The 17,105-nt window shown below is 40.3% G+C and overlaps 1 protein-coding gene across 1 annotated transcript in view; it reads left to right on the top strand.

Moving 5' to 3' along the window:
• traf4a (tnf receptor-associated factor 4a) overlaps positions 1 to 13,078 on the top strand; it is a 30,558-nt gene extending 17,480 nt beyond the window's left edge. The window contains exons 2-7 of the mRNA XM_079246211.1: positions 5,195 to 5,246; positions 9,043 to 9,147; positions 9,257 to 9,418; positions 10,460 to 10,621; positions 11,456 to 11,611; positions 12,146 to 13,078. Coding sequence (XP_079102337.1) covers positions 5,195 to 5,246; positions 9,043 to 9,147; positions 9,257 to 9,418; positions 10,460 to 10,621; positions 11,456 to 11,611; positions 12,146 to 12,778 — 1,270 coding nt within the window. The 3' untranslated portion in view covers positions 12,779 to 13,078. The remainder of the gene's footprint in view (positions 1 to 5,194; positions 5,247 to 9,042; positions 9,148 to 9,256; positions 9,419 to 10,459; positions 10,622 to 11,455; positions 11,612 to 12,145) is intronic.
• The last annotated feature ends 4,027 nt before the right edge of the window (positions 13,079 to 17,105 follow it).

Raw genomic sequence — 17,105 nt, 5'->3', positions numbered from 1 at the left:
ATTAAATCTGAATGGAGTAAAATTAACATGTTTAGCTAAATATTAGATAATTAAGTCTAATGATCAAGTAGTCTTGGAATAGTTCTCCAGGCTTCCTGAGAATCTAAAGCTCTTTTTTGGTTGTTGCTTTGTTTCATTTTCTCTACAGATGATCCCACACTGCTTGAGTACTGTTGAGATCTTTGGATAAGCGTTATTACTCCCTAAGACCTGTTTCCACTGAATTTCAGTCCAGTTCCTCTGTAACTTGGCCTATTTCAGCTTCGTCTTTTGCCTCCCTTTGTTAACAAGGGGTTCTTGAAAGCTATCTCTCCCTGGAGAGTCTTTAGCAAACAGTAGATGGATCATCATGCTGTGATTTCTGAAGGACATTTAGATACCATCCATATGCTGTAGATACTTGGTTGGTTCTTTGGTTTCTTATACGGATTGCTGCTTTTTTGTTCTCTACTTCAAGTACTGGACTAAAAAAAAACTGTTTTAGAAAATTAAGCCAACATCTAAAGAAAAACCTCAAAACTGTAAGAAAGCCTAAAGAACTTTTGCTCAGGACCACTTTAATAGATTATAAAATAGGGTGTTCCCTTGAAAGCAAAATATGAAGAATGGCGGCCGGCTCCAGAGTTTTGCAGAGTATTGTAGTTCTTCTCTTCACATCGCATGTCTAACGTAACATACTATGTATTGCAGCATCGGCATGCCTAAATTTAATACATTTTAATGTATTTATTTGGAGGGAACAGATTGCTTTACCGGGCCTTACTAGCTGCTATAAGCTTTGCCTTCCTGTTAGCTTTACAGAGTTAATACAAAGCATAATCTCTAGCAAACCACAGGTGTGGACAGCTTATCGTGTAGGCATTAAATCCCACACAAGGAGCTGTCACAGCGTCATTCTGTGTTCATGTTCCACACAGAGGGCCTGTAAAGAGGCCATCCTGCTTCCTTGGGGCAGGTGTGTCATCACACTCTTGTGAGTGTATTCTGCTCCTCCCTTTTTAGACAAATGAGAGGGTTGCAGAGTGCTCGGCTTAAAGCCAAATGTGCTGTGGGCGAAACCTATCGGGTTCCACAGGTGAAAACACCACCAAAGCCTCATGTCTGCTTCATAAAGGGACATTTCAGTCACGAACCATGCATATCAAGAGTGTAAGGACTGTAGGGTGAAAACCTTCTGTCAATGGCAGGAAGCTTTGTTTAGTACAAACCTAATGGGTGAAATAAGTAACTAAATCTGCAGAGGTTATCAGGAAAGACTTAACACCTCTGGGCTGCTCTATTAACGACACAAAATCCAATTTATGAGATTTTTCATGTGCAGAAAGTTGAGTAAAAGCTTTAGGTATGGTTGATTTTAAGTATACTGTTGATCCTGTTGTTCCTGCTGCAAATAGTAGAAAAGTAGCTCCTTTTTTAAAAAAGTTCATACAAAATGTGGTTTGGTGGCTAGACAGCTTCAAAGATGGCTGCAAAAACACGAGAATCAACTGTTAAATCCGTGGAAAAACATTCAGCTTTCTCTTTGTGAAGTTTCCATAACCACAATGCCAAAGCCACACGTGTGATATTAACTCTGACTTCATTGAAAGTTCATGCCGTGCACACTTTTACTCACATACTTTAAAGTCCACATCACTGGTTGAACTTTTGTTTCTTATCTCCTGACTTATAGCAATAAAGAACCGGAGCAAACTGTATCGTACACTGCCGGTCAATGATTATGTCCATATCTCACACTGTTAAAAGCTGTAATAGGTAAACAGTGCTAATGATTTTCATGGAAAACACAGACGATCACATGCACAGATTGTTTTTCAGACTTGCTTAATTTGATGTCTAAAACAACACACACTCCAGTGTCTGTGAAATCTGAACGTTATTCAAACTGGGAGGCTCAGACAAAGGAAATCCTGGCTTCTCACACACACTCAAAAGCAGAAGCAGTTAGAGGATTACAGTAACTGTATATGAGATAAAACAGAAGTCCTGTTTTCTCTGAGCGTCCATGAAAGCCTCCAGGCAGGCAGGTGGAATTTAAGGTCTTGTGTGTATTAAAGTTAATCCCGGTTGTAATGTGAAAAGATGAAGTTTAACTCAAGGGTGAACAACTGGCAGTGAGCTCTTTCAGAAGATAAATGGGCAGTTCAATTAACTCTCTTGATACCATCTGAGTCAACGACAGAGGTGTATTTAGGGTGTTAATGTGCTACAGACATATGCTCTTCAAAGCCCTTGTGCTTTAGATTTAGTTTGTTTAGTTTCTCACCAGCCGTGCCTTCCATCCTGGCAAACACAGGGGGGTTTGTTTAGGAGTCTCTTTGTTAGTCAGTACAGCAGGTCTCAAGGTCACTCCGCTTTTCCTGGTAAGCGATGCAGGCTGTCACCAACATGTCCTCTGTGTGTGGCCTGCAGGATGGTCACTGTCACTGGAAAAACAACCCTCCGCTCTGCACCGGTGAGATTAAACCTGAGGGATTTGTACTTCCCACCGTCTGCCTGTCAGGAGCTGTGCACAGAGTGACAAACCATGTTGTGAAGGCTGTCCTCACGGTATCGGCTGAATGAATGGATGGAGGGTTAATCTGTGCCTCAAAAGAAGATTTTAGAAAGGTTGAGGAAGAGAGGGGACAATTATAGGAAAGAGGGTTAGAGAGGTCTGGTGGGTGCATTTCACCTGCAGAGGGATGAGTGTGTTTTCTCCAGGCTGTCATAATGTAATAATACTGTCTGGCAATGAATTTGAGGTGATTTGAACGTCATCTTCTCTGCAGCAGAGCAGCTGAACAGACAGAGGGAGGTGATGAAATTTTAATGAGGTGATTGTATTATATTGTATGTTGTAAAATCTTAAGCTGCTCCCATGTGACACCCCATCAGGACACTGAATCAGTGTATATAGATTTCTCCCTGGATGCTCATTGACTAAGCTGTGAACTGTCGCCGAAGAGCTGTTATAAACAGTCTATAGAAACTTGTTTTATCTGAGCTCTGTGAGATAAACGTCCTTATTTTCGTGGGTGTAAAATAACAAGTTTTGCCTCTGTGAAATGTTTCCCCCTCAATGACTTTATTACAGCTGCAACTAATGGCTGATAGAAGCAATGAAGTGTAAAACTAAAGACATTATTCATTTAGTGTACCAAGTGATATGTTTGGTGTGCTTTCCCTTAGCATAAAGTTAAGTTGTCAGCTTTGTTTAGTTTCACAACCTCTCATAATCATATTAAATCATATCCAGAGCAGAAAAAAAAAAATAGTGGAAATTGATTGTTTTTTTGTTGCTTCCTGGAGTCTAATGGCATCATTGGTATTTTCTGAAGGTTTTTAGACTGAGCAGTTTAATAATTTGTGTGGTAATCTTTGCAAGCAGCTTATTAATGTTTTCCTTTCTAGAAAGAGCTCACTGGATGGAGGAAATTAGCTGTGTAAGACATCCTCCCCGACTTTCACTGCTAATTTGTTGTTATAGTCAGAGTCATATGAAGTTCGATTTTTGAGTCATGCAGTATTACGGTGTCATGAGAGGGGCTGGACATATAAATATGCGGCTGTGGAGCTCTCTGGGACTGTGGAAGGAATTGTCCTGACAGTCTGTGACTAGGCTCTTTTCGCCTGTCTGCCTCTTTGTGTTAAATGCAAGGCCTGAGCCGTGCAGGGCCTCGGGCTGTCCGCTGCCTGTGCCTACATCACCCTTGTTCGGAGCAGAGAGCCTGTCGCTTCCCATCTCCTCTTCCTTTACGGTTATGGGACAGGCAACGCTCTCTGTAGTAATTCCTTTGTGATGGCGATGAGTAGTGTAATTTCACACACAAGATGCTGACTAGGCTCACCCAACCTCTAATCGATTGACCCTGTTTTGCAGCCCGTTGTGGCTTGTTAATTGGTCTCCAGCTCCCTGCTGACACAGTAACCCTAATGGAGGAGAATTACTCCTGTCTCGTCATGCATTAACCTTCCTCTTTCACCCCCTCTTTTCATCAACCCTCTATCGCTCTTGGGCCCGACCTCCCCCCCTCCCAATCAGTTCACTCATTTCACAGCTGGTCGAATGGGGTGAAGTGCATATGCACTCCCATCTTGTCACATGCCCCTGTGCCTTTGGGAGCTGCAGTCAGGTGACATTGCCAACTAAATTAAAGCACCAAAAGGCAAACACTTAGTGTTTGCGTACTGTTGTCTCCTAATTAGTTTAAACATAATTTAGATATAATCTGGGTCAGGAGAGGTCTCTTTGTATAGCACCTCAGGTTGTGTATATATATATATATATATATATATATATATATATATATATATATATATATATATATATAAACACTATAAAAGTCAGGATATTTTTGCTCCAAGCCTCAGTACTATGCAGCAGCTCACCCCTTGTGGCTGCTACCTTCATTATTAACAAGTCTGAATATTTCATGATAACATCATGGTTGGGATTTTGGAAAGGGGCTGCCCTAATGAGCTGTGGTAATTCTTCATTTGGCCTCATTTTGAGCTGGTGAAATTTTGCCACGACGTGTGTAGGGTGGTAAAAAGAAGGCTGAAGTCTTATTTTTGGTTTTAATTATCATACAAAATCTCGGCTTACCACAGTACCAGGTCAGCAAATTGTCTGTTTTTCTTGAGGAAGGGCCTCCGGCACAGAAAACAGAAGCCCTGCTCAAAGCAGGGCTTTTGTTATCCAGGCTGCAACACAAATGCAAAAAATGTAGTGAAGGAATAGCAAAACAACCTAGAAATTAGAATCCTAAATGATCTCTTTTTGTATTATAGATTAACAAACCAAGCGTCGAGTTGTGGTTTCTTTCTGCTGCAATAACATAAATATGTGCAGACATATCCTCTGAGGGGGAAGGATAAAAGAGCCAATGTCATTAAAGTCAGTGGCTCACACATCTGCCTTCATTGTGCATGTGAGTGTGCGTTTGTAAGTCATACAGCATGATGAGTCAGAGAACTTCTCAGATTATGAGTGAGTTTGAAGAGAGGAAAACTAAAGGCTGCACAGCAGTGCTTACACAGAGTCAAAGAAGATGCTTTTATCTCTGTTTGATGGTCACGGCTTGTGATCTGACTCGGTGTGTTTTGAAAATCGTTGCTCTTTTTGGGATGCCTTTAAATGCATGATGTGTGCAATTGACCTATTATGGATATTATAATAATTGTAACTGTTTTTTTTTCTATTTTGTTGCAGTGAGGGTGTCTTTAAGTGTCCAGAGGATCAACTTCCGTTAGACTATGCCAAGGTATGACTAACACGCAACACAGCATCCTTTCATCCATTGGCCAACATATAGCAACAACTAAAAACTAAGAACGTAATGCCCACAATCAATGGCTGAAAAAAAATTACAATGGCTTGATGTAGATCTGCAACCTATGAGTGCTTTTAGTTTTTTGGGTTGGTTGTGTGTTTGTTTTCACCCGTGACATTGTTTATACTCAGGATGGGGGACTGAATCACAGAGAAAAATTTGATGCAATCCAATGGTTTCCAGCTATTTTATTTAAACTGGTTTATATAAACAAAACTTATGAGTTGGACTATTGTGTATTTGAGTGGATCATAATTGTATTTAATTGCAATATGTCTCTAAAGTACTTTGAAATAACTTTTGTTGTAAATTTGCACTACACAAATAAAGTTGACTGAATTTCATCAGGTTATACATTGCAATTAAATACAACACTTTTCCACTGGATTTAACAGGAAATTGTGTCCAAAGTTATTACTGGTACCATAAATTGTCAGATTTTGACCCATAAAAACCTAGAATGGCCTCAGTCAATAAGAATTAGCCTCCTGTTTATGTTGCGTCTGGTCTTAAGCAGAAAACTAGTTTAAAATGTGACTTTGTCCTCAATATGTTAAAGTAAGAACTGAATATTTATATCAGTTAATTCCTTTAAAACATAGAGGCAGTAAAATGTGTCTTAACCAAAAGTCAGAAGCTGCATCTCATTTCATTACACAGAATCATTTATTTAAACCGCTGCGCTGATTCTCCCTCCATCCAGAAGAAATAAATTTCAGCTGCACTCCAAATGCATTTAATCAGATTGTGCTCGAGGGGTGGAGAGATAAGGACGAGTTGTATTCCAAGTCAGAGCTCTTGCACGTGTGATATCCACATTTCAAAGTGCGAGATGGGACCACAAGGATAAGAAACAGGAAAAGGATCATCTCCTTTTCCACGGCGCTTTTGGCATCAGCTGATATTTCTGCCATGCACTCTGTTAGCTTTAGTCTGATTCAGCCCTCCAGACTGAAACAGCACAAGCAGTGGCACACTGCGGTCAAACGTGCAGCACGGACAAACCTATTTCAAACCCACTGCAGAAATGAAAAAGTGAAGATTTAAATTCAATCACAATGACGTGCTGCTCTGACGCACCAGTGCTGTCACGTACTAAAGCATGAGATGATTTTAGTAAAACTCCTTAAAAAGACAAGAGATGGGGAAATGTTTAAATAGAGCTGCTGCAGGATCACCGTGGCAGCAGAGTGCGTGTGCATGCTGTGCTGCAAGTGATGAAGGCGCCTGTAGTGGCAGCGACTCCCCATGGGAAGGATGTGCTCATGGCACACCTGTCAGACGTTATTTACCAAGGCTCTCCCAGGCTCCCAGTCGCCTGCAAATTACCCCATCCTGGTGGTCTCCTGTCAGGGGTTGTTGTAATGTGCTTGTTGTCCTTCGAAGACATGCACAAACACAACCTTTCCGCTGCAGAACAACAGTGTTTCAGTCATTAAAGGATTGTACTGCTGCTGCTGAAGGAGTGAGGGGTAGCAATTGCTGCAGCAGACAGAATAAACCCCCAACTGCCAGCTCCAAAGAGCTTAACCCCCCCCAATACACACACACACACACACACACACACACACACACACACACACACACACACACACACAATCCATCGGCCAGGGACTAAGTTATTAAAAGGTCATTATTACCATCCTCCTGCAGAATCCAAGACTAGAACAATATGAGTGTTTAATTTTGCCACGGAGGATTTGTCCTCTCTACGTTTGTTCTCAGCAAATGACATCATGGCAGCAAAACATCGCCTGCTCTTTTAGTGCAAGAGGAAGCCGCCCCAAATAAATAAATGTTTCACTTTACAGCATTTGAGCACATTTAACAAGCACACTTTAAGACCATTGTTTAGTCTGAAAGGGGCATCTCCCTCCTCACAAAGTATCTGCAAACTGAGAGATAAATGTTTTATTAAGTCGACGGCGCTTGCTCCCATGTTTTGATGCAGATACACGTGAGCTCCGTCGGGCTCCTAGTGAGCTATGATTTGTTTAGAGGGCTGTTGTGACATTTTGAGGAAGTGGCTTTTCTTGTTTGACCAGAGTTCTGCTTGTGTGACAGCATGGGGGGATGGAGGCTCAGCTCAGAGCTGTAAATCCTCAGGACTGGGACCTGATAGGCAGGATTTGGGGGTTTGGACAAAAAAAACTGACTCAGCCCCATCACTCAGTGACCAAGGATAAGTACGTTCTTTCCTCTGCTCCACATCTCTCTTTCAATGTCTCTCAAAGGTCCTCTGAACCCATAAACTTAGTCATTATCACTGCAGTAGCTCGATTTGCTGTGCGGCAGTTGAATGAGGGCTTCTTCCCGGAAAGAGTTTATTGTTCCTTTTAGTATCAGTCTCAACAAGAGAAGCTAAAAAAAAGAAAAAAAAAAAAAAAGAGTTGACTTATTTGCAGGATGCCTGGAAAATCTTTGGTTTTATGGGGAACTGGAAGTGTCTTTTCCAGATCTTCAGTTAAAGCTGCATTTGGCTGTTTACGTCCACATTCAGGTTGACGCATTCAGTATATATGCATGCACAAGCTTGAGTCAGTCAGTTAATAAAACTTTGTTCAAGTACGCATGCACAGGAGCAAGATCAATGACTTGATGTAAGCATGTTCTGTACCAGCAAAATGTGAGAAAAACTTCTGACTGTGGGACATCATGGTATATGTAAATTTGAATGAAATGAATTCAAAGATGTTATTATTTAAGACGCGTTACGTAACGCTCTGACCTCAAAACTTCACCTTCCGGACTTGTTCGATGACACAGTGGCGTCTACCATGTGCATTTCTGGAACCGCTGCTGCCCAGCAGCGTCCTGAGGCTGAAAAACCGCACTGTATAACTTTATCACGCTGCGGGATGTTGCAGCAGAGTTTCGCTTCATGCTAGAAAACACAGTGACTGTTTGGAACACAAACAACATTAGTGATTACTGATTCAGCAAGGAAATGCAAGAAGATTAAAAGAGAGAAAGGGACAACAGACTTGTCAGATTGTAAGATCATCTTTTGCTGGCTGGAGGGTCAGGTAGGACGCAAGATGGATGCTGAATTAGCCGCCGATGGGTTACCGAAGGATGGACATCATACATCGTGGTTATTCTTTGCTGTCACCGACTTCTTTTCTTAGCAAAACAAACCTCACAAGTGTCACTCAGAATAACCCAATAACCCAGAGTGCCCATTATCCTCATAATGAAGGAACATGCCGTTTTGTGAAATGAAGTGGCTCTTTGATGTGTTTTTCACAATTTAATGATAAAAATTGAGGCTTTTGGTTCTCAAGAGTTATTTAGTGACACAGAAAATACTGCCATATTTTCATAATGTATTTTTTAATGATGTGGTTTAAAGAAAAATAAGAAATATTTGATTCTAATGATGTTTTTTTGTTTGAGTATCAGATGCATTTACTCACAAGAAAATCCAACTGGTCATTTGTTTTGTGATGTTTCAGTGAATTGCATGACTTTGTAAAATCTGATAGCTACAAATAATCCTACAGGTGACAAGAATGTTTCTTCATCTTAATGCCTCAAGACTCACCCTGAACTCCTTTGTCTGTTTTTGTTATCTATAAAGGATTAGATTAAGATTTAGTTGATATAAAACACACTGAAACACATTATTTTGGGAGTAAAGTTAGTTAAGATGCAGGGAACAGTTTTTCTAGTCGTGGTTTCAGCTGTTTTATCCATCACACTGACCTCATCCCGTTTTCTTCCTCAGATCTACCCAGACCCAGAGCTGGAGCAGCAGATCCTAGCTCTGCCCATTCGCTGCATCCACAGCGAGGAGGGCTGCCGTTGGACCGGCCAGATGAAGCAGCTGCAGGTGAGAAGCTCTCCTCTCCATTCATACCTCCCTCCTTCCACCTCCTCACATGGCTCAGTGCCCCAACATTTTGGGCAAGTCTGCTAACGTGTCACGGTGTCTCCCTCAGGGCCACTTCTCCACCTGTGCTTTCAACGTGATGCCATGCCCCAATCGCTGCTCTGTCAAGCTGACACGCCGCGACTTGACCGACCACCTGCAGCACGACTGCCCCAAGCGCAAAGTCAAGTGTGAGTTTTGTGGCAGCGAGTTCACGGGCGAAGCCTACGAGGTAAACACTCCAAACCGGTTTCTTTTGTTTTTCTGACATAAACCCAGCTCGATCGTGATACAAACAAGTTGTCATAATGACTCATGATTTCCACAGTTTGATGAAAGGCGTCTTTATGAAAATCAGCCAGAAAAATGAGCATCTGCACGTCAGCAGTTTACGAGAGTTTTAAAATAACACGCATGTTAGCAGAAGGAAATAACCTCTGACTGTGTCTTTCATACTGGAAGAATTTTCCTAAGCAAGCAAACTGAGGTACCTCATAGCTCCCCTCTAACACCCTCAACTATTTCTGCCCCTCCTCTGTTTACTCTGGACTTCCCTCTACACACATTTCATCAACCTTTTCACTGAAAGCTTCTGTTTTCTGAAAACTGCTTTAAGCTGATTTAATTCAGTTGAACTCAAACGTAATTAACGCTAATTTAAGTTAATAAAGGTTCACAAAGGAATAAAGACTTGTACACAACTACAGAAAATAGTTGATGCTGACTTTGCAGATGTTTCCACAAAAAGTTTGAGATACTGTGTTGGTAACCTTTTAATTTGGCCTCTTTTTTTTTTTTTTTTTTATCAACTAGAGCTGCAAAAGATGAAATAATGTTACCATAATTCTCTACTAAGATCAAACCTCCATAATAACTATTAAATGAGTCTTAAAATTGGATACAGATATATTATTTATATGACTTTTGCGTAGCTTTGCCACAAGATGAGTCTCCATATTTTGTGAATTCAAATGTTTTTTTGTTTAAGCCAACCTACATATTCTATTCTATTCTATTCTATTCTATTCTACAGTCATTTAGCAGACGCTTTTATCCAAAGCGACTTACATACATGCTAATACCACGACAGGCACATCGGGGGGCAACTTAGGGTTCAGTGTCTTGCCCAAGGACACTTCGGCACATAGTCAGGGGAAGCCTGGAATCGATCTCCCAACTTCCCAGTTACAAGCCGACTGCTCTTCCTCCGCCCCTAAACATATGTTTATTGTATGAACTGAATTTCTAACCTTGTACTTTCTTCCTGTCACAGAACCACCAGGGTGTGTGTCCTCAGGAGAGTGTTTACTGTGAGAACAAGTGTGGCGCAAGGATGATGCGTCGTCTACTGTCCCAACACAGCATGGCTGAGTGTCCCAAACGCACGCAGCCCTGCAAGTACTGCGGCAAAGAGTTTGTCTTCGACACAATCCAGGTTGGTGTTTCATAAAATCTGTAACCACAAGCTCTTATTTTTCAGAAATGAATGCTTGAATTCTTCCAGAATTTGCTGTCATATCGATCACGACAAATAGCAAAGACACATTTCTCTCATTCAAGTATCATTGAGTCCATTTCTGTCTCTCGTGTGCCTCGTAGACAGTTTCTTGCTTCAGTAAAGCAGGACTGCACACATAAAACCAGCCGTCGCTGCAGGATGTTTCCGTTCATGATGTGTCTGGTGGCAGCTGGATATTGGTGTGAGCTGATGTTTAGCCATTTGGGCTTTAATACTGATGCACCTGCTGCTGCACATATCTGGCCAGAGGCTGAGCATTCTTAGTCGCGCTCTCCTTCCCCGCTTACCCGGCTAAGATGTGTTGTTATAACTCCATCTTGTTTACAGCGTATAGCATCGCAGCTTCTTTTAGTGAGTCCTCCTGACAGTTTTAGCGTTTCCTTCTGGCAAAAACAAACTTTATATTTAATTTTTAATTCTGCTTATTGAAGCAGGTGTCATATTTGTCATCTTTGACATCCATTTTATATAAAAATAAAACTGAACTGCACCCCTTCATATTGTTCTACTTTTCTGTGTTTTATATGATTGTAAATTGATTTTTTTTTTGTCTGCTAGGATTTGAAAACTAAAATTAGTTGAAAACAACGAAGAACTTTAACATACAGAATTATTTATCTGCAGTTTCTCTGGTGGCTTTCTGCAGCCTCATTTTTAAACTTTTAAGGACAGTTGTGCAATCATTATTTTGCTACCCAGCTGTGCTGTGTGTGTGTGTGATCTTATCATTCTTGCTCTCTTGCTCTGCAGAACCACCAGTATCACTGCCCACGCTTTCCTGTCCAGTGCCCAAACCAGTGCGGCACTCCCAACATCGCCCGTGAGGACCTGGCTAACCATGTAAAGGACAACTGTGGCAGTGCACTCATCCTTTGTCCATTCAAAGATGCTGGCTGCAAACACAGAGTAAGACCAGCCTGCATCATCTGCTTCTGAAGGAATTTTCCTCTCAACCCTAATTTTTTTGTTCACCTGTTTACTGGCCTTTGACCTTTGTTTCTTTTGGAAACATATCTATATGTCCTCTGTCACCATGTCAAAAGTGGTGATTTTTTTCTCCCCCTCATTTTCAGATATTCAGTGCTGTGCCTGTAGGCTATATTTTAATGAGAGCAACACCTCTACATTCTGGCAGCATATTTCTATCTATTTTTAAAACTCTCATCAACCTGTGGAAATGTGAACACACTTAAGGAAGAGCAACAGATGGGCATTGAACTGTGTACCATTAGCTCAGCGCTCTGTTTGCATTGAGAGCATCTGGAAAGCTTGATGCAAAATAAAAACACAACAGCAGAGTGATGATTCATTTTAACAGCCCGAGTCTCTTCATTTTTATCATATTCAGTGTTTATTATTATCTCAGTTTTGCTAATAAGCTGAGTGGCGACTCACAGATTTTTAAATTTTGGGGGGTTTTTTCTCTCTCTCTTTCTCCAGTGTCCCAAACTGGCTCTTGGTCGTCATCTTGAAGACACCACTAAGTCCCACCTGACCATGATGTGTAACCTGGTGGGCCGCCAGCGGCAGGAGATCCTGGAGCTGCGGAGAGAGATGGAGGAGCTGTCTGTCAGTCACGATGGCGTTCTCATCTGGAAACTGAATGACTACTCCCGCAAACTCCAGGAGGCCAAACTCCGGAGCAACCACGAGTTTTTCAGCCCGCCATTCTACACTCACCGCTACGGCTACAAGCTGCAGGTGTCAGCCTTTTTAAACGGCAATGGCAGCGGGGAGGGCTCCCACCTGTCCGTCTACATCCGTGTGCTCCCGGGAGAGTACGACAACCTGCTGGAGTGGCCCTTCTCCTACAAGGTGACCTTCTCCATCCTGGACCAGAGCGACCCGTCGCTTTCCAAACCCCAGCACATCACAGAGACCTTTAACCCAGACCCCAACTGGAAGAACTTCCAGAAGCCCTGCAGCAGCCGCAACTCGCTGGACGAGAGCACTCTTGGCTTTGGTTACCCCAAGTTCATCTCGCACGAAGAGATCAAGAAGAGGAACTACATCCGAGACAACTGCATCTTCATCAAAGCGTCTATAGAGATTCCCCAGAAGATAATGGGTTAATTTTTTTTTTTCTGTTCATGAAGGAGAACGAGGGGGAAAGACTGGAACTGATACCTAACATTGAACATTTTACACATTTACCCTTTAGATACTTTCTGCCCTGACAGCCTCTTCACCACAGAGCTTGAACTGAGTCTGATTGGCTGAGCAAGCTGACTTATAGGACCTTGATGAATCACAGAGGAGAAAGTGTTTGGTCTGCAGAACCATCACTCTCTGTTTTTTTTTTTTTTTGTTTTGTTTTTTGTCTGTCTGTTTGCTAACATTTTTCTCACAGTCTACAACAAAAAGCCTTGGAAATCAAACAGTGCCTAGAGAGTTTATCATAAGTTTTACTTTTTTCATTGTTTTTGCAGTACAGATGTTAAAAGATTATGAGAAAGTTGTAAAAAAAAAAAATAAAGGGGAAGGGCTTTGCTGCACTTAGAATAATAGAAAGAGCGAGTTGTTTAGAGGCGCTCCATTTTTATCATGGCTAATCTGAAGTTGAGGGAGCTCAGCAAGCTCAAGCTCAGACCCCAACTGCCTTCTGTTTACACGTTTATACGATATATTGATCCTTTAACAAACACAGGTCCTGGTAAGAACTTCTCTTGGGGCTTTTCTAAAGACAAACATAAAGCTGAGAGACTTGCAACTTAAATAACTAGAATTTTTATGTTGCAATAAAATACTTTTGTCTTTTGTTAGCCATTACTATGCGCTTGATATGAAACTACAGCCAGTTTTACTTAGCTAAAAAAACTGGAAATTAGTTCAAACTGCCAGGCTGTGTTAATGAACAAAATCCACCGACCAGCAGCTGTAAAGCTCAGTTATTGATCCAAACACAAAAAACCTTTAGATGGAACCAGCTTGCTATTTGCTTTGGCTTTAGCTCTTAATGCTAACCAACAGTCAAATGTTTAATTTTCCATCAACCTTTAAAAGAAAAAAAAAAAAAAAGAAGCCAAGGCTGTTTTTTTTTCTTCCCTTCCAGAAATAATTGACCTGCCAATATTGAAGCTGCAGATCTGTGTTTCCTTCCTCTGTGACTCGTGTTTTTGAGTAGTTTGACCCGGTCGTAGAAAGCATCTGGAGTGCTTTGACGTACCAAACACACACTTCATAGGGACCCTGAGAGACTTCGTATTTATTGTGAAGTCAGTCAATAAGAAAAGAAAAAGCACCTTTTGTCTGTCTCTGAATGAGCAGAGCAGACAAAGAGGCCAATTGTTGGAGAACATGTGCATTTAATAGTGAAGGAAAAGCCATGTGGCCTTTTTATACAGTATGTCTTCGCATGAGGGTTTTAGGGGTGAGCAGGGCATCAAACACATGCATGCTTCATGTGCTAACACCTGGATCACACTTTTTGTACTGTAACCTGTATTCTTGAAATCCTCCCCTGTTGATGACTATTTTGTCTTTCTCTTTGGACCATATGAAAGTTGACAAACTGTCAAGAAGAATAGTTTCTAAGTTTCTGTTTTTATATACATAAAATGTGAACACTTCTGGCTATATATCTTTTAAAGACAAAAAAAAAACACCAGGGTGAAGTGTTATCATTTTTGATGGAGTCTGGGGACTTGATCTCTGCAAATAGATGGGTGTCTTGGGACTGACTGCACCTTTGTTGTTTCCATGGTCACCGGGAAGTATCTTCAGTGTGACACACGGGGCAGCGATGACGAAGAGCTCTGCACCATACATCCGTCTTCACCGCAGCACCATCAGGGACGTGGAGGACTTTGATGATACAGTTCACTCATGATGTATGTGAATACTAATGTAAAAATGCAGAAGCACATTCTCTCTTTTTATTATTACATGGAAAAAATTCCTCATTTGTTGTCATAATACCAGCTGATATTTTACAGTGATCTAAAGAAGCAAGAAAATAAGTTTTTGTAAGATTCTGTATTTTTAAAGATACTTAGCTGTTTTATAAAAAAAAAAAAAAAAGAAAAGAAAAAAAAAAACTATTTTTTTTGTTGGAAAGTCGGGGTTGACTTTGGGATTTTTAGATCCTTACATCTCTTGGACATTTGGATAACATGTTTGTCTGTGTGGTTTAAACCTCACGTATTCTGTCTATATTATTTCCTCTTAAAAGTATTTATTTTAAGGAGCCATCATGTGACTTTGTACTGATGGCACAAATGTTTTAATATGTTGATTGATGAGTGCTTGTCAATTTCTTAACTAAAATAAAATACCATATATTATAGCTGTTTTGCTGCATTTGAATTGAACAGGCTTCAATGGAAAATATGTGTTATTATAAAGTTAATACCACAAGACTAAGTGGGACATTTGTAAAAGTAACCTGGGATGGAATGCATTAAAATTCATTCTAGTGTAAGACAATTACATTTTCATTATGCTTATACAGTGTGAAGAGATTTGCACAAAAAAAAACACATAACTAAATTCTACCTTGTGAAATACTTCCAGTATCTGCTGATCTTTAAAAATGTGTTACTATAGTGACAAGACTTATGTATAGGTGCTGTTTTAAAGGACCTAAGAAAAAAACAAGTCCATCCATTATGTTGAGATAAGACTTTGCTATACAAAAATCAAAATGGGAGCCACAAAACTAGAGACAAAGGGGGGAGAAACAAGTAACAGGAGTATTGCTTCAACCTCTACTCCCTTTGAAGTAAATGATAATTATGTATTTATACATCAGATAAGACTTAAATTGAGGTATGGTCTAATTAGTATGCAAAGAACAGTAAAAATCAAAGCACAAGGGGTCAAAATATCCTGACTTTAAGTCTCCAATACAACAAAGTTCCAGACTTGAATTCCACACTTCCCAGTATGCATCTTATTACTCATTCATGGGCATAGGTGCACAATGCACAAGATGAAGAGCATTCTACTTCACTCATAATCATCAAAAAATGTGATTGGTGAAGAATATTCCTGTGCAATGCACATATTAAGCTCTTGTTCTCATCTCACAAATAGATTTTCCTTGTAAAGAAGGCACCAATTAAAACAGAAATAAAACTTTGCAACAGTATAACCCATACTGCAGTAAAGGCGTTAACATAGACATTTAGTGATGTGGAGACCTACAGCCCAAAGTTACAGACCACTTCAGTGAACTGGTCAAACACAAGGTAACAAACAACTTTAACATAAATAACTGAGGTGCCATCCTGCTATCTGCCATCAGTCTGTTTTGATAAGGAGGAGATTTACAGTGAAAAGGTTGCGAGCATAAGAAATAACCATTTTAAAACTGCTGATAGAACTACAGAAGCTGATCCTGCGTGGGCTTTTCTACTTATGTTTTGTCATTTGACTCACTCCCCTTAACAGGACTGATGCAGGGTTCGTTGTTTAATTCAACATTAACTTAAATTTTAAAAAAGAAAATGTTGTATACCAGAATTACTGGCAACCAGTAGCTATCTAAATTTAAATATATCTAAATAATGAAAATATAATTCAAACATCATTGAATTATTGATTAAATTTATCATCAGTATTAATAGTTAATGAAGCTAAAAGGCTATGAAGTTCATTTTGTCTCATTTCCTGCTGGCCTGGCTGAATGATATTCAAAACAAGCTGCAACAAAGAGATTCTTGTTAAGTTGTTATTTTTCATCATCAGTAACTTTACAAAACACTTTTATAATATAAATAATTTTCCTGATAAGATTTATAGTAAAGATGGTGCGTTTGTTCCACTTCTGTAAGAGCAAATCCTCAACTCATGATGGAATTTCCATCTCATCAGCCACTCAGCGATGTAGGTCATTGCTTAGCGATGTTTCTCTCCAACATCACTTTACCTCCCACCATCTCAAGTAAAGGAGCAGAGGCAGTGAGACAGACACAAGTATCTTTTAAACCATGCCAGGAGATTGCATTAGCTTTCAGTTTGGGTAATATTTAGGATTTAAGGAAGAAGGAAATGAGCTTTTAATATGAAAGTCTCTGAGCGGTCCCTCAGGACAACAGTCCTGCTTTCCAGCGACTGTGTAACAGCATTCCAAGGTTTTATAAAAACCTACAATATTGGCTGTCTCGACATTTTTCTGTCTCAATACCATAAAAAGGAAAATAAACTTTTTAATGGATTTATTTTTTATTAATGTAAAATAACAGATTCACTCATCAGTAATACAAAAAATGAATAAGAAGAAGTATATAAGATTTAATATGAGAGCCTCAGAGTTTCCTGGCAGGGAGTGCACAACCAACAACCCTGCGCTGCTTCAGGGCGATGCAGAATCAAAATAGTAACAGCTAATTATATGTTAGAGAGTTCTACATTTCCCATGCAAACCAGAGTCACATGCAGCTCTGTGTACAGTGCTGCT

The sequence above is a fragment of the Telmatherina bonti genome (genome assembly GCF_933228915.1).
Source record: "Telmatherina bonti genome assembly, chromosome: 9".
Lineage (NCBI taxonomy): Eukaryota > Metazoa > Chordata > Actinopteri > Atheriniformes > Telmatherinidae > Telmatherina > Telmatherina bonti.
This window is presented reverse-complemented; position numbering and strand designations above follow the sequence as displayed.